The sequence below is a fragment of the Salvelinus namaycush genome, chromosome 1 (genome assembly GCF_016432855.1).
Source record: "Salvelinus namaycush isolate Seneca chromosome 1, SaNama_1.0, whole genome shotgun sequence".
Lineage (NCBI taxonomy): Eukaryota > Metazoa > Chordata > Actinopteri > Salmoniformes > Salmonidae > Salvelinus > Salvelinus namaycush.
The window spans coordinates 29575729-29603080 of NC_052307.1; the positions used below are offsets into that span (position 1 = coordinate 29575729).

The window sequence follows — 27352 nt, forward strand, 5'->3', positions numbered from 1 at the left end:
GTACATGTAGGTAGAGTTATTAAAGTGACTATGCATAGATAATAAACAGAGAGTAGCAGCTGTGTAAAAGAGGGGGGCAATGCAAATAGTCTGGGTAGCCATTTGATTAGATGTTCAGGAGTCTTATGGTTTGGTGTAGAAGCTATTTAGAAGCCTCTTGGACATAGACTTGGCGCTCCGGTCCCGCTTGCCGTGCGGTAGCTGAGAGAACGGTCTATGACTAGGGTGGCTGGAGGCTTTGACAATTTTTAGGGCCTTCCTCTGACACCGCTCGGTCCTGGATGGCAGGAAGCTTGGCCCCAGTGATGTACTGGGCCGTACGCACTACCCTTTGTGCCTTACCGTCAGAGGCCGAGCAGTTGCCATACCAGGCAGTGATGCAACCAGTCAGGATGCTCTCGATGGTGCAGCTGTAGAACCTTTTGAGGATCTGAGAACCCATCCCAAATATTTTCAGTCTCCTGAGGGGGAATAGGTTTAGTCATGCCCTCTTCACGACTGTCTTGATGTGCTTGTACCAAGTTAGTTTGTTGGTGATGTGGAGAGCAAGGAACTTGAAACTCTCAGGAGGCAATATTAAAACAGCCCAGGTTATAGCAACCTCATAATGGGTATAGGGAACATTTGAGTATCATGTAGTAGCCTAAACCTATTGATGTTACATTGAACTGGGTCAATGTAATAAAGCACCAGATGTCCCAGGAACGCCAAGAATATCATCAAGGACCTCAGCCACCCTACCCACGCCTGTTCCCCAGAAGACAGTGCAGGTGTGTCAAAACTGCGACCGAGAGACTGAAAAACAGCTTCTATTTCGAGGCCATCAGACTGGAAATAGTCACCATTAACTGGTCTCCACCCAGTATCCTGCCCTGAACCCTAGTTACTGTTCTAGCCGGCTACCACCTGGTACTCTACCCTGCACCTTAGAGACTGCTGCCCTATGTACATAGTCATTGAACACTGGTCACTTTAATAATGTTTACATACCATTTTTTTATACTTCATATGTATATACTCTATTCTAGTCAAGGCTGATCCTATATACCATCACAGTGCTAGAGGTGTCACTACAGACCCTGGTTCGATTCCAGGCTGTATCACAACCGGCCGTGATTGGGAGTCTTATAGGGCGGCGCACAATTGGCTCAGCGTTGTCCGGGTTAGGCCGGGGTAGGCCGTCATTGTAAATAATTATTTGTTCTTAACTGACTTGCCTAGTTAAATAAAGATTAAATAAAAATCGAATAAAAAAATATCTACTGCTGTACACATTTTCTATTCATACTGTATACTGTCCATAGTCTTTATACACACAAATATATTTACAGTATATTCCGGACTCTGACATTGCTCGTTCTGACATTTGCACCTGCGATAACATCTGAAAAATATTGTAATGAAACAGGCAGGGAGCAGGTCTCGAACCCTCGACCTTCGAGCCCGAGGTCCGGCGCGCTATCGACTGTGCCGCAAAAACTCGCTCGCGCGGCAGAGTCGTTTTCTGCGCTTATAAACCCAGGGTCGTTACAATATGTGTAAAGTTGATTTAATTTTATTTGAATGGCACTTCCTTACCTCCTTTTAAAGTTATGGCCATATTAGAAACACATATTTCCCACAGATCCACAAAGAATTGGAAAACAAGTCAAACACTGATAAACTCCCATATATGTTAGGCTAAATACTTCAATGTGCAATCACAGCAGCAAGATTTGTGACCCGTTGCCATGGAAACAGGGCAACCAGTGGAGCACGTACAACATTGGTAAATACAACCGATATGATCTGTTTTCTTATCGTCCCCTACTGTTCACACTACAACTATTTGCACATTGTTAAAATCACTGTACATAGCTGATAACATTTGAGTGCAATGTTTACTGTACATTTGTATTTTTTACGTTGTTAGTTTATTCTCACTTTTGTTTTTTCCCACATGTTTTGGCAATGTAACATGTTTCACATGCCATTAAAGCCCCTTTGAATGGAATCGAGTGTTACCTGCTTTATCCAGTAGGCGGCGGTAGAGCAACATGGACGTACGCCGGACAGAACATTCTTCGCTGACAAATAGCTTCCTGTCTTTGACTCCAGAGAGGGAAAGTTCGAAACAACAACAAAGAAACATGAGCGGTTGTATTTTGAATGATTTGTAAAGGATTGTGTGACAACGATGTCTCACGTAACTGCTCCATGTTTGCTGGACAGATGGACTGAAGAAAATAACGCTGTCGTAGACAAGTGGAAGGTGAGCTACTATAGCTAGCTAGCTAGCCAACAAAAGAAGGGTCATGTCTAGATGGATCCAACATTTGTAAAACGAAAGTATACGCGATATATATATATTTTTTAAACATTTTAGCTAACCCTAATCCTTTTCCTAATATTAACCTAATTCTCAACCTGTCACGTAAATTCTCCTAAACTTTCTACAAATGATGGATCCCTTCTTGACCACAAATTGTTACCCTCAATCAATTGAATTTCGGCAGTTAACGTTATACTGAACAAAAATATGAACGCAACATGTAAAGTGTTGGTTTAATGAGCTGAAACAAAAAGCTTATTTCTCAAAAATGTTGTGCACAAAGGTGTTTACATCCCTGTTAGTGAGCATTTCTCCTTTGCCAAGATAATCCATCCATCCACCTGACAGGTGTGGCATATCAACAAGATGATTAAACAGCATAATCATTACACAGGTGCACCTTGTGTTGGGGGCAATAAAAGGCCACTATAAAATGTGCAGTTTTGTCACAACACAATGCCATAGATGTTTTAATGGAGTGTGCAATTGGCATGCTGATTGCAGGAAGGTCCACCAGCGCTGTTGCCAGATCATTTCTCTACCATAAGCTGCCTCCAATGTAATTTTAGAGAATTTGGCAGTATGTCCAACTGGCCTCACAACTGCAGACCACGTGTAACCACGCCAGCCCAGGACTTCCACATCTGACTTCTTCACCAGCAGGATTGTCTGAGACCAGCCACCTGGACAGCTGATGACACTGGGTTTGCACAACCAAAGAATTTCTGCACAAACTGTCAGAAACCGTCTCAGGGAAGCTCATCTGCATGCTCATCTGCATTTGCTTTCACATTCATTGCTATGTTTACATACATTCATAGCAATGAATGTGAAAGCAAAGACTCAGACCACAAAATAGGTGAAGTAAACTGGCAAAAGAGTTGAGTCTTCATTCAAAGGCAAGGACAATGTGAATACAAAGAGAACAGTTATTTCGCTTTTTTTTTACCCCAGAGTTCACTTTAAAGAGGACTATATGAGAATACACCATTAGACATGAAGGAAAGGAACCAATATCTTTTTCCAACATTAACTCAATGCACTCTGGGTTTTTACAAAGTGCAGGACAAGCCATTCCATTAGCATGTGTTATCAGACAGCTAGCTCAATAATGGACTAAAGGAGCCTAATGTTACTCCTTAGTCCAGGGACCTTACATGTTCTGTTTAAAGGGAGAATTTGCTCTGGAAGCCAAAACAGCCAAATACTCCATTTAAACGTGAATCAATTCTCAATTGCGATACGGTTCTAGAAACATAAATCCCTCTACTTTAATATCACATCAAAACAATTTCACAAATGCAAAATATACACTTACTGTACACTGCTTTAACACAATTGCAACCGACAGTATTTTTCAGTGACAACACGTTTATGATGTCGGTCTTCCGTTTACACGCAAGTTCTGAGATGCAGATAGCTAATTAGCACAGGTAGTCCACTCTCTCATCAGTCTGTTTTCCATAAACAAGTGCTCATAACATGGAAATATGGCTGTGTGGGAACCCTAACACTTACCCTATAAAAGTGTGTATAAATAAAAAACTCTCAATGAAATGAGAGAGAAGGGCCTTTTGCTTCCAAAACCGTACAGCAAGTGATGCGTGCTAATGTTCAGACCAAGCATCACGGCTCTTAAACTCCCAACTACAGAAAACGCCTTCGTCCAATGACTCGTGGAATGTAATAGATCTGAGAGTCATGATAACCCTTTATCAGACAGCTAGATATTTTCCTCATCAATGTACACAAAATACCCCAAAATGACAGTGAAAACAGGTTTTTAGAAAATGTATTTAAAAAGTACTAAGGGTCTGAATACTTATGTAAATGTGATATTTCAGTTTTTATTTTCAATAAATTTGCAACATTTCTAAACCTGTTTAATCAATTTTAGAATAAGGCTGTAACGTAACAAAATGTGGGAAAAGTAAAGGGGTCTGAATACTTTCCCGAATGCACTGTGCCTATTTACATTTTGGAAGCTAATAGATTGCATTTAGTTGAGACAATTATAATCAGAAGATAATATTAACATGTGAATGTTATTGGTAACACTAACTTCAGATTAAATAGTTATGTAATTAAATTGTACACCCAATGTAGGCTACTGTCCCTTTAAGGGTACAAAAGCAATGCTAGCTCTATGTTGCGATTCTCACCAAATATTGTTGTCTTCTCACACTATTCAAGACCCATCATCAAATAAACAGTTTATGAAGCTCTCTCAGCCTGTAGGTCACATAATGCAAACAAATAGTTTGAACATCGTGTCGGTACAAAACTCCACATTTTTGCATTTCTGTTCACGCTAGACAATAGAGATTTAATATACAAAAACTGCACACGTTTTTCATCATCAACCAGGTTTCATCCAACCTTTTTATGCAAGTAAAGTACATGTCGGATAAAAAATGTCATGACAGGCCTGATGGAAACTTTTCAAATGTCGACAAAACCAAATACGCTAGACAAGGTGGGATCTTTTTGTCTGTAAAATGATTTATGCGAGAAATGTTGGTGGAAACGCTTTTATAAGCATATTGATATAATAACATCATATGGAAGTGAACTTGGAGTCACGCGATGACATGTCGTGTGGTCTAGGGCTGTCCCCGACTAAAAAAATCTTAGTAGACAGAGAGTCGTCTGTTCTTTCAACCAATCGATTGTATTTTGCCATATGTAGACACACCCAAAGTTTTAATAAAATCAACTATATGTATGCTTCTGAGCTTGTCTGATGCATTATGCATTTTGATAAAACATTATTTGTGTCTTCATTTAAGAGGGAGCTAGAGATCAATATAGCCTAACCAGAATAAAAATGTAAACTGTTCCTGACCACCGCAGATTCTGCCATTATGCTCCTGAAGTTGCCGGTAATAGGCTACGCCAGCGGTCGGCAACCTTTTCCATTTGGAGTGCCAATTTATCATACCATTTCCACTGATCTCCGTTCCAGTTATGATTTTCATATGCACATTTTCGTTAGTTTCATTTAATTTATAATAGTCTTATCTCAAGATCCATGTCATGTGGTTGATCCAAATTCTATCTAAATGAAAATGATACTTTTAACATTGTAACTTCTATTGTCATTGCAGATATGTAAAAATAGCCTACATTAAGCCAACAAATTAAAACATTGCAGCCTGCAGGTAGAAAATATCCTGATAAAAATAATTATCCTATAAATCACATTGGCTAGGCATGAACCTGAAACATTGTATCAACTTGGTCCAGCCCAAAGCTCGTGCTAGCAACATTGTATAAATTATTCTGGGCCCTCAGTTTCCGTGCCAGTGAGCTCTGGACAGACACAGCTGTAGGCTATTTGCACAAGGGATAAGAAGTAATCAGAGAGGCATCGGCGCATGACATTTTTCCCTCTTTCATGTTGTGGTTGTCGAAAGCGAGAGAACTGAAAAGATTTTCAAATAGGCTACGTTGAGGAATTGTCATTATCAATGGATGTAAAAACACACTTAGTTTACTTGCTGTTTGAGGTGAAAAAAATGACTGAGATACTCCACAGTGGTGGTGAGTTAAAGGGCCTACATTTACGCGCAGGCCAGGTAGCCTAGGCCTACTTCTATGCATGAAAAGGTGCGTGTTCCTACTCAAGATTGACAGTAGCGCTCCAAACAAAAGACAATTTAATAAATTGACCACTCGTAAATGGAATGAAATAAACCAAAACTTGTTGCAAACAACGTGTCCACAAGACTGTAATAATAGTATATTGAATGCATACTTTTTATTTAACTAGGCAAGTCAGTTAGGAACAAATTATTATTTACAATGACGGCCTACCCCAGCCAAACCCTAACCCGGATGACGCTGTGCTAATTGAGCGACGCCCTATCACAGCCAGTTGTGATACAGCCTGGAATCGAACCAGTGACTCCTCTACCACTGAGATGCAGTGCCTTAGACTGCTGCGCCACTCAGGAGCCCATTTAATAGAAATGACAGTAACTGGAAATGAATGGTAAATGTACTACTGGTGATGTGATACTGGTGTGACATCCTGCAGCCTCCACAATGGATTAGTCCACTCCGAGAAGTGTGAATCAGACAGGTTCCTCGTGTGCCATAAAAATATATTTTTATATATATTTATTTGGGACTGCTAGACTAAAAAAAACTTGGTCGACCAACAGCCTATCTACCAAACAATCGACCAGTCGACTAAATGGGGTCAGCCCTAGTGTGGTCCTCCCACAAAAACGTGTTCAATCAATCAATCAATCAAGTTTATTTTATATAGCCCTTCGTACATCAGCTAATATCTCGAAGTGCTGTACAGAAACCCAGCCTAAAACCCCAAACAGCAAGCAATGCAGGTGTAGAAGCACGGTGGCTAGGAAAAACTCCCTAGAAAGGCCAAAACCTAGGAAGAAACCTAGAGAGGAACCAGGCTATGAGGGGTGGCCAGTCCTCTTCTGGCTGTGCCGGGTGGAGATTATAACAGAACATGGCCAAGATGTTCAAAATGTTCATAAGTGACAAGCATGGTCAAATAATAATCAGGAATAAATGTCAGTTGGCTTTTCATAGCCGATCATTAAGAGTTGAAAGCAGCAGGTCTGGGACAGGTAGGGGTTCCATAACCGCAGGCAGAACAGTTGAAACTGGAACAGCAGCAAGGCCAGGTGGACTGGGGACAGCAAGGAGTCATCATGCCCGGTAGTCCTGACGTATGGTCCTAGGGCTCAGGTTCTCCGAGAGAGAGAAAGAAAGAGAGAAGGAGAGAATTAGAGAGAGCATACTTAAATTCACACAGGACACTGGCTAAGACAGGAGAAGTACTCCAGATATAACCAACTGACCCTAGCCCCCCGACACATAAACTACTGCAGCATAAATACTGGAGGCTGAGACAGGAGGGGTCAGGAGACACTGTGGCCCCATCCGATGATACCCCCGGACAGGGCCAAACAGGAAGGATATAACCCCACCCACTTTTCCAAAGCACAGCCCCCGCACCACTAGAGGGATATCTTCAACCACCAACTTACAATCCTGAGACAAGGCCGAGTATAGCCCACAAAGATCTCCACCACAGCACAACCCAAGGGGGGGCGCCAACCCAGACAGGAAGATCACGTCAGTGACTCAACCCACTCAAGTGACGCACCCCTCCTAGGGACGGCATGAAAGAGCACCAGTAAGCCAGTGACTCAGCCCCTGTAATAGGGTTAGAGGCAGAGAATCCCAGTGGAGAGAGGGGAACCGGCCAGGCAGAGACAGCAAGGGCGGTTCGTTGCTCCAGAGCCTTTCCGTTCACCTTCACACTCCTGGGCCAGACTACACTCAATCATATGACCTACTGAAGAGATAAGTCTTCAGTAAAGACTTAAAGGTTGAGACCGAGTCTGCGTCTCTCACATAGGTAGGCAGACCGTTCCATAAAAATGGAGATCTATAGGAGAAAGCCCTGCCTCCCGCTGTTTGCTTAGAAATTCTAGGGACAATTAGGAGGCCTGCGTCTTGTGACCGTAGCGTACGTATAGGTATGTACGGCAGGGCCAACTCGGAAAGATAGGTAGGAGCAAGCCCATGTAACGCTTTATAGGTTAACAGTAAAACCTTGAAATCAGCCCTTGCCTTAACAGGAAGCCAGTGTAGGGAAGCTAGCACTGGAGTAATATGATCAAATTTCTTGGTTCTAGTCAGGATTCTAGCAGCCGTATTTAGCACTAACTGAAGTTTATTTAGTGCTTTATCCGGGTAGCCGGAAAGTAGAGCATTGCAGTAGTCTAACCTAGAAGTAACAAATGCATGGATACATTTTTCTGCATCATTTTTGGACAGAAAATTTCGAATTTTTGCAATGTTACGTAGATGGAAAAAGCTGTCCTTGAAACAGTCTTGATATGTTTGTCAAAAGAGAGATCAGGGTCCAGAGTAACGCCGAGGTCCTTCACAGTTTTATTTGAGACGACTTTACAACCATCAAGATTAATTGTCAGATTTAACAGAAGATCTCTTTGTTTCTTGGGACCTAGAACAAGCATCTCTGTTTTGTCCGAGTTTAAAAGTAGAAAGTTTTCAGCCATCCACTTCCTTATGTCTGAAACACAGGCTTCTAGCGAGGGCATATTTGGGGCTTCACCATGTTTCATTGAAATGTACAGCTGTGTGTCATCCGCATAGCAGTGAAAGTTTACATTATGTTTTCGAATGACATCCCCAAGAGGTAAAATATATAGTGAAAACAATAGTGGTCCTAAAACGGAACCTTGAGGAACACCGAAATGTACAGTTGATTTGTCAGAGGACAAACCATTCACAGAGACAAACTGATATCTTTCCGACAGATAAGATCTAAACCAGGCCAGAACTTGTCCGTGTAGACCAATTTGGGTTTCCAGTCTCTCCAAAAGAATGTGGTGATCGATGGTGTCAAAGGCAGCACTAAGGTCTAGTAGCACGAGGACAGATGCAGAGCCTCGGTCTGACGCCATTAAAAGGTCATTTACCACCTTCACAAGTGCAGTCTCAGTGCTATGATGGGGTCTAAAACCAGACTGAAGCATTTCGTATACATTGTTTGTCTTCAGGAAGGCAGTGAGTTGCTGCGCAACAGCTTTTTCTAAAATTTTTGAGAGGAATGGAAGATTCGATATAGGCCGATAGTTTTTTATATTTTCCGGGTCAAGGTTTGGCTTTTTCAAGAGAGGCTTTATTACTGCCACTTTTAGTGAGTTTGGTACACATCCGGTGGATAGAGAGCCGTTTATTATGTTCAACATAGGAGGGCCAAGCACATGAAGCAGCTCTTTCAGTAGTTTAGTTGGAATAGGATCCAGTATGCAGCTTGAAGGTTTAGAGGCCATGATTATTTTCATCATTGTGTCAAGAGATATAGTACTAAAACACTTAAGTGTCTCTCCCGATCCCAGGCCCTGGCAGAGCTGTCCAGATCCAGGACAGCTAAGCCCTGGAGGAATACGCAGATTTAAAGAGGAGTCTGTAATTTGCTTTCTAATGATCATGATCTTTTCCTCAAAGAAGTTCATGAATTTATTACTGCTGAAGTGAAAGCCATCCTCTCTTGAGGAATGCTGCTTTTTAGTTAGCTTTGCAACAGTATCAAAAATAAATTTTGGATTGTTCTTATTTTCCTCAATTAAGTTGGAAAAGTAGGATGATCGAGCAGCAGTGAGGGCTCTTTGATACTGCACGGTACTGTCTTTCCAAGCTAGTCGGAAGACTTCCAGTTTGGTGTGGCGCCATTTCCGTTCCAATTTTCTGGAAGCTTGCTTCAGAGCTCGGGTATTTTCTGTATACCAGGAAGCTAGTTTCTTATGACAAATGTTTTTCGTTTTTAGGGGTGCAACTGCATCTAGGGTATTGCGCAAGGTTAAATTGAGTTCCTCAGTTAGGTGGTTAACTGATTTTTGTCCTCTGACGTCCTTGGGTAGGCAGAAGGAGTCTGGAAGGGCATCAAGGAATTTTTGTGTTGTCTGAGAATTTATAGCACGACTTTTGATGCTCCTTGGTTGGGGTCTGAGCAGATTATTTGTTGCGATTGCAAACGTAATAAAATGGTGGTCCGATAGTCCAGGATTATGAGGAAAAACATTAAGATCTACAACATTTATTCCATGGGACAAAACTAGGTCTAGAGTATGACTGTGGCAGTGAGTAGGTCCAGAGACATGTTGGACAAAACCCACTGAGTCGATGATGGCTCCGAAAGACTTTTGGAGTGGGTCTGTGGACTTCTCCATATGAATATTAAAATCACCAAAAATTAGAATATGATCTGCTATGACTACAAGGTCCGATAGGAATTCAGGGAACTCAGAGAGGAACGCTGTATATGGCCCAGGAGGCCTGTAAACATGTTGGGAATGCATGTGTTGGGAGCACAACATCTTCATGCTTGTGTGACAGTTTTGAATGTGGGTCCAAAGGGAAATAAAAGTAGTATTCGTCTTTTTCGCCCCCGAAGGACACTGTATACCAGTCGTCCCCGCCTCCCACTGACACAGCAGATGGGATGCAAGGGCGATACCGTGTACTAGCTAGCTTGCTAGTTAGCTAACACACGATGTCGCTCCCGCCTGCTGTGTACCGGAGTTCTCCTTAGGACTAGCTGGCTAAGCTAGCACACAGTATCCCTGCTCCCGCCTGCTGAACACCTGCCCTCGCTGTCGTTACACAGAACTGCGGGAAAACAGTGCCCGATAGGTGGGGGCGAAGGACACTGTCTACCGGTGTTCGGCTAGCTAGCTACCGTTGTACCCCTTCTTCTGTGGGGTTTATCGGCTGCTGACATCCAACTTTATTGTTCATTAACGGCCCCTACTGTACTAGAGTGCCCCGCCTCCCGACTATCCTAATTTAAAAAATGACCAAGTATAAAGATGTAGGAACGCCCCAAATTGCGGGCAGCAATTGCACCCTTCTCATTTATTAGGCTACAGATGAAATAAGTTAAGATGAATTTCACAGGTGAAAGTGCACATTGAGGAGCTTGGTGCTCCTTTCCAATAAATATTGATTGTCTTATTCTGGTGATATGATCGCTATTTTGTCCTGAATAATTTCATCATGTAGTGGGCAATACCAGCTTTGTATCTGCAAGCTGTTGGCTAGAGCGCACTTGCCAATACCAGAGGGGGCACACCTTATATAATGTAAACAGTAGAGTTGAACATTTGTGGAAAATCATTTAGCTTGTATTTTTTATTCGATACATTGGAAATTAACCGTTAATGTCGTTTTATGGGCACTACGGCATCACGCACAGCCTTTTCTCCGCAACAAGTCAATTTGATGGAAACCCATCTCTGGTAGGAAAATGCCATATTGTTTTTATGCAAAAGAAATGTATGTTCACATGAAAATCTGTCGCCAAATGGATGGTGGCACCAATGTGAGGGGATTTGGCAGGGGAAACAGTGTTGCAGTAGCCTATTGTGTGGTGTGGGAATAATAACATGCGAACCTGGAGAGGTTGGTGTTCACATTGCCTTGAAAAAGGAAACAGCACCGTGGAATTCAAGTGTACCAAACTCAGACCACTTCTCGATATGGTCTCGGTTCAGTTCGCTACAGGGCTCTTTTCTAAGGGTCTGAGTTCCTTTGGAGCATTAACACTGAACAGAAAATTAAGCGAACAGCTCTGAGTTCACAAAAATTGTCTGAAAGGGACCAAGTGTGAAAACACCCTAACAAACGTGTCTTTTCAGCAACATCGTGACAGAGGAGACGCAGTAACTCGGGAACAGGGTCTGACACTACTGAAATGGTGCTACGTGGAGAGTCACAAACTACTACAGAAAATACAAGGTGCAATATCTAAGATGGCATTTAATTTAAGCTAGCACCCCCAAAACAGTCATACAGATAAGTCTCCCCTCCTCATCCCCCCCTCCTCTCTCCATCCACCCCACCTTCCCTCACCTCCGCTCCATCCCTTTCTGCCCCCTCACCTCCCTTCCCCTCCAGGTGTACTTGCGGTGCCGGCCCATATCCAGTTGGAGTTGACAGTGGTGTATAACTGCTGTCTGTTCTCCTTCAGTCAGACACAACTCACTGAGGCAGAGCATCTCCTCACACACAGCCTGGAGAGAGGTACGAAACACACACTCACACAGGTAGGAAACACACACATCTATCTTTGCCCTCTTCCCCCATCTCTCTCACCTCACCCCCTATACTTTGTGCAGCTCTAGGTGCTGTAGGTTGTGATCGTCCACCTCCCAACCCCCCAGTGTTCTGGTGTATGGTTCTAAAGTCCCTGGGTTCCACACCTTCCCTGCGCTCCTGTACTCTGCAGCTGCTCTGTCTGCACTGGGCTCTCTGGCTGTCTACATGGAGACTGGGGCACATACAGGAGCTGCAGGTAGTGTGTGTGTGTGTGTGTGTGTGAAACCAACCTGTTATTGGATTTCTCTGTGTGTAAAACACTAGGATTGGCGTATTAGGTCATGATGAAGTAATCAGAAATTAGGTCTTGAAACAATAGTTCTTTACCGTTACACACTGACATCACATCACAAATATTCATATTTTTCTGGTTCCCTCTGTCTGCAGGAAGAGCTGCGATCTCTCTCTGAGGGACTGGGGGCAGGAGAGGTGACTGTGGAGAGGAGTGCAGTCAGGCCAGCGGTGCTAGTGCACCCCAGGGATCTAAAAGACCTCCTTCTCATCTGCACTGTCATCGCTCAAGGTCTGAACCATTGAGCTCCCCATGCTGGTTAGTTTAACCCTTACCTGTCCAAGGTCAGAGAGGTTTAACCCTTACCTGTCCTTACCTTTGCAGGTGCTGAGCTGCTGTGTGAGGGGCGGTGTTCAGAGGCCCTGACTGTTCTTCAGAGAGACTCCTCCCCATTGGCCCCCAGAGAACTGCTGGCCCAGATACACACACTCACAGGCCTCTGCCTCAGCCGCACGGTAAAAACACACACACCTCACAAGCCCTTCAGACGCATGGTGAGAGAGAGAGTGATGACCACTGAGATGTGTTTATGTGCAGGGTCGTCCACACAGTGCTATGCAGTGTTATAGGAAGGCGTTGGAGACGGACGTGAGGTGTGTGTGTGCGCTGCACCAGAGCATCCTGGTCTACAGGCAGCTGGGAAACACACAAGCAGAGATCCAGGCTCTACGTCTGCTACACTCAGTGAGTGACACACACAGATTAAAGGCATCTGTCTGAGGCAGTAGTTGACTGAGATGTGATGGGTTTTGTGTCTGTGCCAGGTTCTGATGATGCCACCTGCCACCCAGCCTGCTGTGGCCCCACCTATCATCTGTCCCGCCTCTCTGCTCCCTGGCCAATCCCTATCCAGCCTGCTTTCTGTCCCCTCCCCCCTCAGCGTACTACACAGTCTGGCTCAGAAGTGTGTGCTCCACGGAAGGCAAGTTCCCAGATAGTCAACATACCTCCTAGGAACTTCTTCAGATTTGAGAGGGTTGAATTTGTACCACTGTTGTTTATCTTGTAGTGTGCTATCCTATGGTTGTGTGTTTGTGTTGTAGTGTGTCAGAGGGTGTAGAGCACTACTTGGACCTCCTAGCTGCTCTTCAGTCAGACCACCAGCTGTCTCAGGGGTTCTCTGAGCCCCCTTCCCTCCCCAGGTTACCTGAGCTCTACCTGGAGGCTGGCTCCTCCCTGTTGACGGCCCAGCGGCCTGCAGACTGCCTGGCACTTTGTGATGAAGTCATAAGTACGACTCTGGAGCTGCTCCCAGAGAGGCTGTTGCTGGAGGAGCCCATGGAGGCGTCTGTGCCTGGGTCTCCAGACAAGCTGGGGTTAGGCCAGGACCGGCTGGGTGTGGTGCTGTGGTCTGGGGCTGCCTACCTTCTCCAGGCCCACTGCTACTCCCACCTCAAGGACTGGAAGCAGGCTGTCACCCACTACACCAGGTGAGCCTCATATCGCATCACACTTCACCCACTGTGCCAGGTGAGCCTCATATCGCATCACACTTCACCCACTGCGCCAGGGGAGTCTCATGTCGCATCACACTTCACCCACTGCGCCAGGGGAGTCTCATATCGCATCACACTTCACCCACTGCGCCAGGTGAGCCTCATATCGCATCACACTTCACCCACTGCGCCAGGTGAGCCTCATATCGCATCACACTTCACCCACTGCGCCAGGGGAGTCTCATATCGCATCACACTTCACTCACTGCGCCAGGGGAGTCTCATATCGCATCACACTTCACCCACTGCGCCAGGGGAGTCTCATATCGCATCACACTTCACACACTGCGCCAGGTGAGTCTCATATCGCATCACACTTCACCCACTGCGCCAGGTGAGTCTCATATCGCATCACACTTCACCCACTGCGCCAGGGAGTCTCATATTGCATCACACTTCACCCACTGCGCCAGGGAGTCTCATATCGCATCACACTTCACACACTGCGCCAGGTGAATCTCATATCGCATCACACTTCGCCCACTTCACCAGGTGAATCTCATATCGCGTCACACTTCACCCACTGCGCCAGGTGAATCTCATATCGCGTCACACTTCACCCACTGCGCCAGGTGAGTCTCATATCGCGTCACACTTCACCCACTGCGCCAGGTGAATCTCATATCGCGTCACACTTCACCCACTGCGCCAGGTGAGTCTCATATCGCGTCACACTTCACCCACTGCGCCAGGTGAGTCTCATATCGCGTCACACTTCACCCACTGCGCCAGGTGAGTCTCATATCGCATCACACTTCACCCACTGCGCCAGGTGAGTCTCATATCGCGTCACACTTCACCCACTGCGCCAGGTGAGTCTCATATCGCGTCACACTTCACCCACTGCGCCAGGGGAGTCTCATATCGCGTCACACTTCACCCACTGCGCCAGGTGAGTCTCATATCGCGTCACACTTCACCCACTGCGCCAGGGGAGTCTCATATCGCGTCACACTTCACCCACTGCGCCAGGTGAGTCTCATATCGCATCACACTTCACCCACTGCGCCAGGTGAGTCTCATATCGCGTCACACTTCACCCACTGCGCCAGGTGAGTCTCATATCGCGTCACACTTCACCCACTGCGCCAGGGGAGTCTCATATCGCGTCACACTTCACCCACTGCGCCAGGTGAGTCTCATATCGCGTCACACTTCACCCACTGCGCCAGGGGAGTCTCATATCGCGTCACACTTCACCCACTGCGCCAGGTGAGTCTCATATCGCGTCACACTTCACCCACTGCGCCAGGTGAGTCTCATATCGCATCACACTTCACCCACTGTGCCAGGTGAGTCTCATATCGCATCACACTTCACCCACTGCGCCAGGTGAGTCTCATATCGCGTCACACTTCACCCACTGCGCCAGGTGAGTCTCATATCGCATCACACTTCACCCACTGTGCCAGGTGAGTCTCATATCGCATCACACTTCACCAGGTGAGTCTCATATCGCATCACACTTCACCCACTGCGCCAGGTGAGTCTCATATCGCATCACACTTCACCCACTGTGCCAGGTGAGTCTCATATCGCATCACACTTCACCAGGTGAGCCTCATATCGCATCACATTTCACCCACTCCACCAGGTGAGCCTCATATTGCATCACACTGCACCAGGTGAAGCTCGCATCACATCAAAACATAGAAGTTCCCATTAGACTGGTCGGATTACCGACTCCACCAGGTGAGCATCAGTCCTTACACCTGAGTGCTGAAACTGTGTCTTCTAGTTCTGAGGGAGTGTGTTCCAGTTCTGAAGGAGTGTGTGTTGTTTCAGGTGCATCAACCTGCTGATGAAGGTGTGTGTTAAACAGAAAGGTGAGTATTCAGACTGGCCACTTAGACATGCATCAATTGATGTATGTTTGTTGATTTGTGTATCTGGAGGTTGTCTTGACATGTGTTGGTGTTGTGTTGCAGGCTGTGTGAAGCTGGAGCTAGGTGTTAGGACCCTGCAGAGGCTGAAAGGGCTGGCTCTGGCAGGGAGAGGAATCAGCTTCACACACAGAGACCAGAAGAGGGAATCCCTGAGAGACCTACAGCTCAGCCTTCAGGCTGCACCAGGCAACTACAGGGTTAAATTGTCTTTATGTAGACTAGTATCTAGTAAGTAATACATGATTGTAATCCAGCCCCTGGGTGTGCATACAGGGTGTGCGAGCGCTGGGCTGTGGCTGACTGAGGTGCTGTGGAGGCTGGGAAGGAGACAGGAGGCTGCAGCCTTTTGGGAGAAGACCCAGAGCTCCAGCACAGCTTCATCATTAGAGTAAGATGACATCAGTTGTCAATGGTTCACTACAAATGATCACCTGGATTTACTCGCAATACAAATGGGAAAACATGTTCGAAAAACATTGTTTTGAGTATAAAATTGAGAGTTATAGGTGTCATTTGAGACACATCCTAATGCTCTGTTTGTCTGCGTTCTCTCCTTCCAGAGGTGTTCCCCTGTACCTGCTGGACCCCCAGACTGGCCCCTCCCTGGACCTCACTGACCTCCGACGCAGAGTGGAGGAGTTCATCAACACTCGGCACAGCTAGGGGGTGTCTCCAGAAACACTGGCGTGTCCACATAGGCTCTGGGATGTCCTCATAAGGCTTAGTAAGCCCTGTACCTGGGACAAGCTGGTTTTACCCACCCAACAGTGTGAGGTTCATATCCTGGCTGAAATGGAGTTCCAATTAAGTGGAGTTTGAACACTATTAACCTCTGAAGCCCAGCCAAGATTTTGGAGGATGGCCACTCGAGACTAGAACTCTGTAGACCAACTGTGAGCCGTAGCCATACTGCTTGGTGAGGCAGTTGCCTGTCCTGTTCATCATACAGTAGTACATTATTGTGATATGACAAATATGATACGATGTAACCTTATTTCTGTAAATATGTAATATTTTTGTTTGAAATTCTTTTGTATTTACTCAGCACCATAAAGAGTGTGGTTTATCTCTTCTGTGTCGATTATTGTTTTAATGAATGTTTAGTGTGGGAGATTTGGAGCTAGCAAGCCCCTGTTACTGGTAAAAACAACTGTCTCTGTTTTGCTATTAGGATGAACTTGTGCTATAAGGTTAGCTCGAGAGAGATAATGTTATAAAGTAACACAGTGATTATATACAGTCAGCGTGATATGGAGGATTGCACTTATTTTACGCCCCAACAAACCGAGGCAGAGTCGAGATATGGACCAGAGAATGGACCGATAATGCCACTAAGCCGGTTTCAATAAATCGAGTGCATCTGCCATGTCGCCATAGCATCAACGCGGTGCACTCTGATTGGAACATAGCAGTTTAATGACAGGCACCTTAGCCAATGCGTCTGAGTGCATGGACGTCGCCCACTAACTGTCTGTGGATCCAATTGGTCACAAATGTCACAACGTTCTAGAAATGTTAAAACGGCCAATGTGATTGGGTTCTCGAATGTAGTAGGTTTGTCTCGTTATGCATCGATTTGAGAGCTCGAGTCCACAACGGTAGCAATTGGAACTGAAGAGAACGGTGTGAAGTTACTTTGCCAGTGACGCTTCACAAATAGCGAGCTACTTTTTATTTATACATACTATTTCAGTAGGACCATGGCCTCGGGGGGAGAGTAAGTAGAAATGTGTTACCAGTTGGCTAACTACCGTTAGCTAAACAGCCAACACATCTAGAAAAGTATATTTTCACAAGCGTGTTACTAAACTCGAGTATTATACCTCAGCTAAGGTTAGCTAGCTAGTTAGCGTATATGTCATGCCCTACTAACGTTACGAATTAACTTGGCTAGCTAACTAACGTATGAGTTAATGTAAAGTGTAATTGGGACCAGTTATTGGAATGACCCAAACTACTGTTAGTGATTGACAAAGCTACTGTTAGTGATTGACAAACATTTGTAGGTAGGAAGTTAACGTTAGCTAGTTAAGTTACGCTTTGTCAAGCTAAGTTGGCTGGGCCTACCGGCACATTTTACTAACTATGTAAGCTAACTAGCCTGTGACACGGGCCTGCAGGCTTGACAAGCTCATCCAACGACCATGATGATAAATTAGAGGCAGGAAATGTCTAAGTTACTGCAAATTCAATTCGTTAAAAGTTACTAGTTAGCCAACTCGCTAGCTACCTAACGTTAGGTAATGTAAGTGGCTACCTAACTCAAAGCTGGGTGAAAATGTCGGCCTTGTCACTGGCTTAGCTAACATACTAGCCTAACGTTACCAGCCTAGCTAACTAAAAAAACGGTTAGTTTTATGATGGTTTAGGTAATTTAGGAGTATGGCATATTGCGAAATTGTAAACTAGATATCTAGCTAATGCAATAAGGTTTATATACCGAACTAGCTAACGTTAGCTACATCAATGTTTTAATAGCCGTAGCTCGGGATCCCAAAAGTTGTCCTTTTGCTGTGTCATCTGCTCACTGCTGCTGAGCTAACGGTAGCTAGCTAGCCAACATTTGCTAGCTGGCGATGAATTAACAGTATTTATGCCGAGTTATCTAACATTAGCATAGTTGACTAGCTGACTACGAAAATTACGTTTCTAAATCAATAATCTGAATAAGACAAGGACTGAATAATGTGTATGGAGTAACAACTGCGAATTATCTAACGGTCAGCTTTGAGTTTTAATTTGTCGCTTTTGTTTCTGTTTGAACTAGATCCAAAAATGATGACCTTTCCACTGCGATTCTGAAGCAGAAGACCAGACCAAACAGATTGATTGTCGATGAATCCATCAATGAGGACAACAGTGTGGTCTCTCTCTCTCAGGTAGGCCTAAAATACAGGTCATTGGGTGGATTTGTGTTCACGTTTAGAATCCCAGAATGTGATTATTTTATTATGTGTTATTTTGGTACACTGCTGCTTGTATGGAAAAGATCTGGTCCTGCTGTCTACGTTTTCAGTACACTTAGTAAAATTCATGTCATTCGTGCTCTGTTTTTAGGCAAAGATGGATGAGCTGCAGCTGTTCCGTGGCGACACAGTGCTGATGAAGGGGAAGAAGCGCAGGGAGTCTGTGTGTATTGTCCTGTCTGACGACACCTGCTCTGATGAGAAGGTCCGCATGAACCGTGTGGTCCGCAACAATCTCCGTGTCCGTCTGGGGGATGTCATCAGGTACACACACACACACACACAACTGTATATTAACTGGATGGCGCCGATAGAGATGGCAGCTAAGCTTCAAGTCCTTAGGAAACTGCATTTTTTGTTGTTGTATTTCTTAAATTGTTAGCCCAGAAAACAACCTTAAGTGTTATTACATACAGACGGGAATAACTATTGGATATCAGAGAGACGTCAACTTACCAGCACTACGACCAGGAATACGACTTTCCCAAAGCGGATCCTTTGTTTTCACCTGCCAGGGCATTTGAACTGATTCGAGGCTTACCAAAACAACTCTGTCGGAGGAGATGGTGCTGGGGTGGTCTTCTAGTGAAGCTTCTGATGCGTGCACACCACCCATAGCTTCCGAGTATATTACTCGCTATTGTCCAGTCCCTAGTTAACAAAGTTGCCGAAATTAGGGCAAGAGTAGCTTTCCAAAGAGGGATCCGGGATGGTAACCTACTGTTTCACGGAGACATGGCTAGCTGGGGACATGCTGTCGGAGTCCTTACAGCCAACGGGATTTTCAGTGCATCGAACAAACGTCTCTGGTAAGATGGGCGGGGGTGTATGTTTCATGATTAACGACTCATGGTGTAATTGTAACAACATAGAAGGGCTCAAGTCCTTTTGTTGACCTGACCTAGAATTCCTCACAATCAAATGCCGACCGTATTATCTCCCAAGAGAACTCTCCTCGGTTGTCACAGCTGTGTATATCCCTCCACAAGCGGCTACCAAGACGGCCATCAAGGAACTTCACTGGACTTTATGCAAACTGGAAACCATATATCCTGAGGCTACATTTGTTGTAGCTGGGGATTAGAACAAAGCTAATCTGAGAACAAGGCTACCTAAATACTATCAGCACATCGATTGCAGTACACGAGAAACACACTCGACCACTGCTACTCTAACTTCCGCAATGCATACAAGGCCCTCCCCTCGCTCTCCTTTTGGCAAATCTGACCATTACTCCATATTATAACTCTCCTCCTATAGGCAGAAACTAAAACAGGAAGCGCATGTGCTTATTTCTATCCAATGCTGGTCTGACCAAACGGATTCCACGCTCCAAGATTGCTTCAATCACGTGGACGGGGATATGTTCCGGGTAGCTTCAGACAATAACATTGACCTATACGCTTACTCGGTGAGCGAGTTTTTATAAGGAAGTGTATAGGAGATGTTGTACCCACTGTGACTATTAAAACCTTCCCTAACCAGAAACTTTTGCAGCATTTGCGCAAAACTGAAAGCATGTACGACTGCATTTAATCATGGCAAGGCGACTGGAAACATGACCGAATACAGTGTAATTATTCCCTCTAAGGCAATCAAACAAGCAATTCAACTGCTCAAACACGAGATGTATGTGACAGGGTCTACAGACAATCAAGGATTATAAAAAGAAAATGAGCCCCATCACGGACATCGATGTCTTGCTCCCAGACAAATTAAACAGCTTTGAGGACAATACAGTGCCACGACACGGCTCGCTACCACAGACTGTGGGCTCTCCTTCTCTGTGGCTGACGTGAGTAAAACATTTAAAGGTGTTAACCTTCGCAAGGCTGCCGGCCCAGACGGCATCCCTAGCCGCGTACTCAGAGCATGCGCAGACTGGCTGGCGTGTTTACGGACATATTCAATCAATCCCAGTCTGCTGTCTCCACATGCTTCAAAATGGCCACCATTGATCCTGTTCCCAAGAAAGCTAAGGTAACTGAACTAAATGACTATCGCCCCGTACCACTCACTTCTGTCATCATGAAGTGCTTTGAGAGACTTGTCAAGGATCATATCACCGCCACCCTACCTGTCACCCTATACCCACTCCAGTTTGCTTAGTGCCCCAATAGGTCCACAGACGATGCAATCACCATCACACTGCACACTGCCCTATCCCATCTGAACAAGAGGAATATGTAAGAATGCTGTTCATTGACTACAGCTCAGCATTCAACACCATAGTACCCTCAACTCATCATTAAGCTTGAGACCCTGGGTCTCGACCCTGCCCTGTGCAACTGGGTCCTGGACTTCATGACGAGGCGCCCCCAGGTGATCAAGGTAGGAAACAACGTCTCCACTCCGCTGATGCTCAACACTGGGGCCCCACAAGGATTTGTTCTCAGCTTTCTCCTGTACTCCCTGTTCACCCACGACTGCGTGGCCATGCACGCCTCCAACTCAATCAAGTTTGCAGATGACACCAGGGTGTTGTGTTAGGCTTGATTACCAACAACAACGAGACAGCCTACAGGGAGGAGGTGAGGGCCCTCGGTGTGGTGTCAGGAAAATAACCTCTGTCAATGTCAGCAAAACAAAAGAGATTGTGGATTTTAGGAAACAGCAGAGCGAGCACCCCACTATCCACATCGACGGGACAGCATTGAAGGTGGACAGTTAAGTTCCTCGGTGTACACCGACAAACTGAAACGGTCCACACACACACCGACAGTGTGGTGAAGGCGCAACAACGCCTCTTCAACCTCAGGAGGGTGAAAAAAAAATATGGGTTGTCACCGAAAACCCTCACAAACTTTTACAGGTACACAATTGAGAGCATCCTGTCGGGCTGTATCACCGCCTGGTACGCCAACTGCACCGCCCTCAACCGCAGGGCTTTCCAGAGGGTGGTGCAGTCTGCACAACACATCACCGGGGGAAAACTACCTGCCCTTCAGGACACCTACATCATCTGATGAAGGCAAAAAAACCAAGGACAATAATCACCCGAGCCACTACCTGTTTACCCTGCTTCCATCCAGAAGGAGAGGTCAGTACAGGTGCATCAGAGCTGGGACAGAGGGAGAGAAGCTGTTTTTCAATCTGAAGGCCATCAGACAGTGAAACGGTCACCACTAGCACAGAGGTGGCTGCCTACCTACAGACTTGATATCATTGGCCATAAATGGGACACTAGTCCCTATCATTAATAAATGGGACACTAGTCCACTTTAATAATGCCACTTTTAAGAATGTTTACATATCTCGTATATGTATATACTGTCCTTCACGATCTATTGGGTCTTAGCCGCTCTGTCGCTGCTCATCCATATGTAATACTTATATATTCTCATTCCTTTACTAGATTGTGTGTTAGGTTTTGTTCATTATTAGGTTTTGTTGTAGAATTGTTAGATATTACCTGTTAGATACTGCTGCACTGTCGGATCTAGAAGCATAAGCATTTCGCTACACTCGCAATAACATCTGCTAATCTTGTGTATGTGACCTATACGATTTGATATATAAATAATATTCCCAAAGCAAATTGAGATGAGTGTTTCTCTTTCTCCTGCTACAGTATCCAGCCATGTCCTGATGTAAAGTATGGGAAGAGGATTCATGTTCTGCCTATTGATGACACAGTCGAGGGGATCACTGGCAACCTGTTTGAGGTCTACCTCAAACCCTACTTCCTAGAGGCCTACAGGCCCATCCGCAAGGGTCAGTACACACACCTGTTAACAATCATTTTGTTTCCAAAGTGAGACTGAACAATAGACTTTGTTCTGTATTTAATTATGTGATGGCATTGTGTGTAGGTGATATCTTCCTGGTTCGGGGGGGTATGCGTGCGGTGGAGTTCAAGGTGGTAGAGACCGACCCCAACCCCTACTGCATCGTCGCCCCGGATACAGTCATCCACTGCGAGGGAGAGCCTATCAGGAGAGAGGTGGGTCACAACCTACACCATCACTTGTGGGCAGAGCACTCTTCATTTAGCCTATGGAAATGTAGGAGCTGTGCTTGCTTTCCCGAAGTCCACAGCCACAGGGGGGGTGTTATCGATATTGAATCGTGACCTATGTATCCTGAAGTCCCTGCCAATACCCGGCAAACGGTAAGCAAACCTACCCTCTGACTTACTTCTGTGCGTTTCCTGTGTTTGTAGGATGAGGAGGAGTCCCTGAATGAGGTGGGCTATGATGATATCGGAGGAGTGAGGAAGCAGCTGGCTCAGATCAAGGAGATGGTTGAGCTCCCTCTCAGACACCCTGCACTGTTCAAGGCTATAGGAGTCAAGGTAAAACACAGAGAGCTCCTATCTTCTAGGCCAGGTGTATTCAACTCTTACCCTATGAGGTCTGGAGCCTGCTGGTTTTCGGTTCTACCTGATAATTAATTCCACTCACCTGGTGTCCAAAGTCTAAATCAGTCTCTGATTAGAGGGGAACAATGAATTAAAGCAGTGGATCTGGCTTTGAGGTCCAGTATTTAGTTTTAAGGTTCTAGGCCTTCTGTCAGCCTCTATACACTTTCTTGATTAGTAGAGTTTAAACGCATGCTTTCTTGACTTTTAAAGTCAATGATTTCAGTTGGCATAAGCATAGGAAACATTTTGTTGTATTGGAAATGTCCCCTGTCGTCAACACTAAGGAGATTGACATGTACCTCCACTCTCCTCCAGCCCCCCCGTGGTATCCTGCTGTACGGACCTCCCGGTACAGGAAAGACCCTGATTGCCAGAGCTGTCGCTAACGAGACCGGAGCCTTCTTCTTCCTCATCAATGGTGAGATGCTAAACCTTACCCGGTCCCTGGTAGAGGATCACTGTCCATGATATCACTATTCTTTTGTCATTTTGTGGTAGCGGTTTTGATTTTGCTCAGTATGACCTCTCTTGGTCTGTGTGCCGGTCCGTGTGTGCGTAGGTCCTGAGATTATGAGTAAGCTGGCTGGAGAGAGTGAGAGCAACCTGAGGAAGGCCTTTGAGGAGGCTGAGAAGAACTCTCCTGCCATCATCTTCATTGATGAACTGGATGCTATCGCTCCCAAGAGAGAGAAGGTGAGAGAGGGAATGGGTATTAATGGTGTATATTGGTTGATGTGCAGAAGAGGTTAATCAAAATGGAATACAAAGGAACCTGAAATCCCCTTTAAAGGACAATAATAGGTCACCCAACAATGACACTTTAATAAAGACCAAGTGTAGCAGCTATAAATGGTGATCTGAAATTTTCTGTAGACCAACTGTTAGATGGAGAGACATTTCATGCTGTTATGTTGACTGTGTTTGTAGACTCATGGAGAAGTGGAGAGGCGTATCGTGTCTCAGCTGCTGACCCTGATGGACGGGCTGAAGCAGAGAGCTCATGTCATCGTCATGGCAGCCACCAACAGACCAAACAGCATAGATGCTGCGCTTAGAAGATTTGGTACGTATACACACTATCTGTTGGATACAGGGTGTTATTGATGTTTTATTGTGCAGGTGTTGTGTATTGGTTTTCCCAATGCTATAACGTGTGTGTGTGTGTCCAGGGCGTTTTGACAAGGAGGTGGACATTGGTATCCCCGATGCTACAGGCAGACTGGAGATCCTGCAGATCCACACCAAGAACATGAAACTGAATGATGATGTTGACCTTGAGCAGGTGTGTGCTGACTCTTTGGGTGTTTCTCATATGCCTAGGGCTGGGTGATATGGGCCAAATATCATATCACTATTTCTCTAATTTCTGACGGTATTTGATGTTTCCGAATAATCGTTAGAAAATGTATGCTTTGTGTAGTTCATGGCAACAAATGAATTCTAAGTAGTTTTTATGGGTTTTCTCCTTTTCTGTTTGCTTTATACCGTTCAACCAAATATAGAGGCCAAACTGACAGTATTCTGGTTTGTACAACTTTGCATATGATACTCGACCAATGGGTGTCCATTTGCATTATTGATCAATTCCAGCATTTTCGTTATTTATTTAATGCACTAATTTATCATTGTCATTTCTTTTGTCTTAGAAATACTCTTTCTTATTTTCGCCACTAGGGTTAGTCGGACGATTTCTGGGGATCTGTTTGGCAAGCTAGAAAGTTTGCTAGCAGTTGTTAAATGTTCTCAGCATTTAGCAGTTTCTTACTGGCGATTTTAAAAATGTATGATTACCATAATCTTCTAAACATTACTGAACAACTTTAATGTAACAACTATAACGGTATTTTTGTGTTGGAGAAAGTAAAAATCCAAACCGGTCCGTGAATGAATACCAGTATAATTTTTACTGTTTACTGCCCAGCCCTGCATTTGCCAAACCCATTTAACTGTCAGCATTGTGTTCTGAGGGGCTCCTGCATGTGTTAACTCCCTTTGTCTTTCTTTGTATAGGTGGCTAATGAGACCCACGGCCACGTGGGTGCTGATCTGGCTGCCCTGTGCTCAGAGGCTGCTCTCCAGGCCATCAGGAAGAAGATGGACCTCATCGACCTGGAGGACGAGACCATCGATGCGGAGGTCATGAACTCCCTTGCCGTTACCATGGACGACTTTAGGGTAAGAAACACTCTACCAAGTGTAAACTACGTAGGGTAGACTACACACATCACAATCCTGCATATAATAACTATACATCTACCTGTTATGTGTTTTTATATTAAACGTGGGTATTTGTTTCAGTGGGCTCTCAGCCAGAGTAACCCATCAGCTCTGAGGGAGACAGTGGTGGAGGTTCCTAACATCACCTGGGGGGACATCGGAGGACTGGAAGACGTCAAGCGGGAGCTGCAGGAGCTGGTGCAGGTAAGGCGTGCGCACATAGTTTAACCTTACACGTTGTCATACCTAATTACACATTATCATACCTAATTACTTCTTATTTTCCCTGTAGTACCCAGTGGAGCACCCAGATAAGTTCCTGAAGTTCGGTATGACCCCTTCAAAGGGAGTGTTGTTCTACGGGCCTCCGGGTTGCGGTAAGACCCTGCTGGCCAAAGCCATTGCCAACGAGTGCCAGGCTAACTTCATCTCCATTAAAGGACCTGAGCTTCTCACCATGTGGTTTGGAGAGTCAGAGGCTAACGTCAGGGAGATCTTTGACAAGGTATGACATAGTGACTCACCAACAATAAGTGAACATTTTGTATTAGTGCACTATAGTAGATTCTAAATCAACATGGAGAAAAACTGGGGTGTTAGGAGATTGAACCGCAGGGTTCAATGCTGTGTGTTTCTCTGTGTGCAGGCTCGCCAGGCAGCCCCATGTGTGTTGTTCTTTGACGAGTTGGACTCCATAGCGAAGGCCCGTGGCGGTAATGTGGGAGACGGTGGCGGAGCGGCCGACCGTGTCATCAACCAGATCCTGACTGAGATGGACGGCATGTCCAGCAAGAAGAACGTCTTCATCATTGGCGCCACCAATCGCCCCGACATCATCGACCCTGCCATCCTCCGACCCGGCCGTCTGGATCAGCTCATATACATCCCTTTGCCTGACGAGAAGAGCAGGATCAATATTCTCAAGGCTAACCTCCGGAAGAGCCCCATTAGCAAGGTAAAACACAGTTCCCCAACAGTCCACCCTTCTACGCCTGTCATCATGCCAATGTAGCAAGGGCTGATGATGCCGTTATAATATAAATGTAACAAGATTTAGTGGCTCACACCAATCTGTAAGATGTTTCAGGTGCTATAGATCTGTCATATATCCTTGAAGATGATTGGTTAAACCCGGTCTCTTCCGTCTGTCCTGTAGGATGTTGATCTGGACTTCCTGGCTAAGATGACCAATGGGTTCTCGGGTGCTGACCTTACAGAGATCTGCCAGCGGGCCTGTAAGCTGGCTATCAGAGAGTGCATTGAGAACGAGATTCGCCGGGAGAGGGAGAGGCAGACCAACCCCTCTGCTATGGTCAGCTCACAGCTCGCTCACACACCTCACTTGCTCATTTAACGTTTCTCTCCCTATGTCTACTTTTCTCTTTTTCAATTAACCTTTCTCCTCGTCTCCAGGAGGTGGAGGAAGACGACCCTGTGCCTGAGATCAGGAAGGACCACTTTGAGGAGGCCATGCGATTCGCCCGCCGCTCCGTCAGTGACAATGACATCCGCAAATACGAGATGTTTGCCCAGACACTGCAGCAGAGCCGAGGATTTGGCAGCTTCAGGTACGGGTGTGACTGCGACTGCGAGGTGGGGTCGGTGGTGTGTTTTTTTTTTTGTGTTTTTTTTAATGGTGAATATTGTCTCTCCCAGGTTCCCCTCCAATGCTGCAGGGGGCACCGGTCCCAGCCAGGGTACTGGGGGCACTGGTGGGGGGCCAGTGTTTAACGAGGATAATGATGATGACCTGTATGGATAGATGGACGGATGGATGGTGCCACATGGTGGCCAGCTCTGTTATCATACCTGTACAAACACTCAAACCCAATTGACCATTTTTAGGACTCTGTGCTTCTTTCATGTGTTTCTTTTTGTATGATTCCTCTCTGGTGGAGAAAACATGTAGCTGCCTGGTTTGATCTGGAAGGGGGGCAGTGGATAGAGGTGATTGGTTGATGGGGGTGGGGGGGCTTGAGTGGCCTCATTCTGAGTTTATTACAATCCCATGTGACTGGTTTTAGTTGTGGGATTCTATGCGAGACTATAAAATGGGATTAAAGAATAGCTAATGACTTAATTTTTTTATGAGTAGTAGCATATAATGTATGACAAGTTTGAAAATGTTGAATAAAATCTCACGAAATGACAA

General features: G+C 45.5%; 2 protein-coding genes across 2 annotated transcripts; both read left to right on the top strand.

Annotated features, from left to right (window-relative positions):
• Nucleotides 1-2051: 2051 nt before the first annotated feature.
• On the top strand, nt 2052-16720 carry fancg (FA complementation group G). Its single transcript, XM_039002527.1, has 13 exons — nt 2052-2251; nt 11521-11620; nt 11780-11905; nt 12001-12176; nt 12368-12503; nt 12597-12727; nt 12810-12956; nt 13037-13194; nt 13316-13702; nt 15554-15594; nt 15697-15840; nt 15928-16042; nt 16215-16720. Exons 1-13 carry the CDS (start codon nt 2177-2179, stop codon nt 16315-16317), a joined length of 1839 nt encoding a protein of 612 aa, XP_038858455.1. The 5' UTR covers nt 2052-2176; the 3' UTR covers nt 16318-16720.
• Nucleotides 16721-17229: 509 nt separating this feature from the next.
• Nucleotides 17230-27352, top strand: LOC120029088 (transitional endoplasmic reticulum ATPase-like). The gene is made up of 17 exons (XM_038974428.1): nt 17230-17371; nt 18422-18533; nt 18712-18884; nt 22192-22334; nt 22433-22563; nt 22783-22914; nt 23299-23401; nt 23543-23676; nt 23911-24046; nt 24153-24265; nt 24994-25158; nt 25282-25404; nt 25493-25705; nt 25847-26155; nt 26357-26512; nt 26614-26768; nt 26857-27352. Exons 1-17 carry the CDS (start codon nt 17355-17357, stop codon nt 26960-26962), a joined length of 2421 nt encoding a protein of 806 aa, XP_038830356.1. The 5' UTR covers nt 17230-17354; the 3' UTR covers nt 26963-27352.

What these genes read in the sequence shown, in the direction of transcription:
- LOC120029088 (XM_038974428.1), top strand. An exon ending in TCAAGGCTATAGGAGTCAAG is followed by an intron (nt 22,915 to 23,298) that starts GTAAAACACAGA and finishes ACTCTCCTCCAG; the next exon opens with CCCCCCCGTGGTATCCTGCT. An exon ending in AGCTGCAGGAGCTGGTGCAG is followed by an intron (nt 25,405 to 25,492) that starts GTAAGGCGTGCG and finishes TTTTCCCTGTAG; the next exon opens with TACCCAGTGGAGCACCCAGA.
- fancg (XM_039002527.1), top strand. Translation starts at nt 2,177, where the DNA reads ATGTCTCACGTAACTGCTCCATGTTTGCTGGACAGATGGACTGAAGAA. An exon ending in ACTACTACAGAAAATACAAG is followed by an intron (nt 11,621 to 11,779) that starts GTGCAATATCTA and finishes CTTCCCCTCCAG; the next exon opens with GTGTACTTGCGGTGCCGGCC. An exon ending in CAGCCTTCAGGCTGCACCAG is followed by an intron (nt 15,841 to 15,927) that starts GCAACTACAGGG and finishes GTGTGCATACAG; the next exon opens with GGTGTGCGAGCGCTGGGCTG.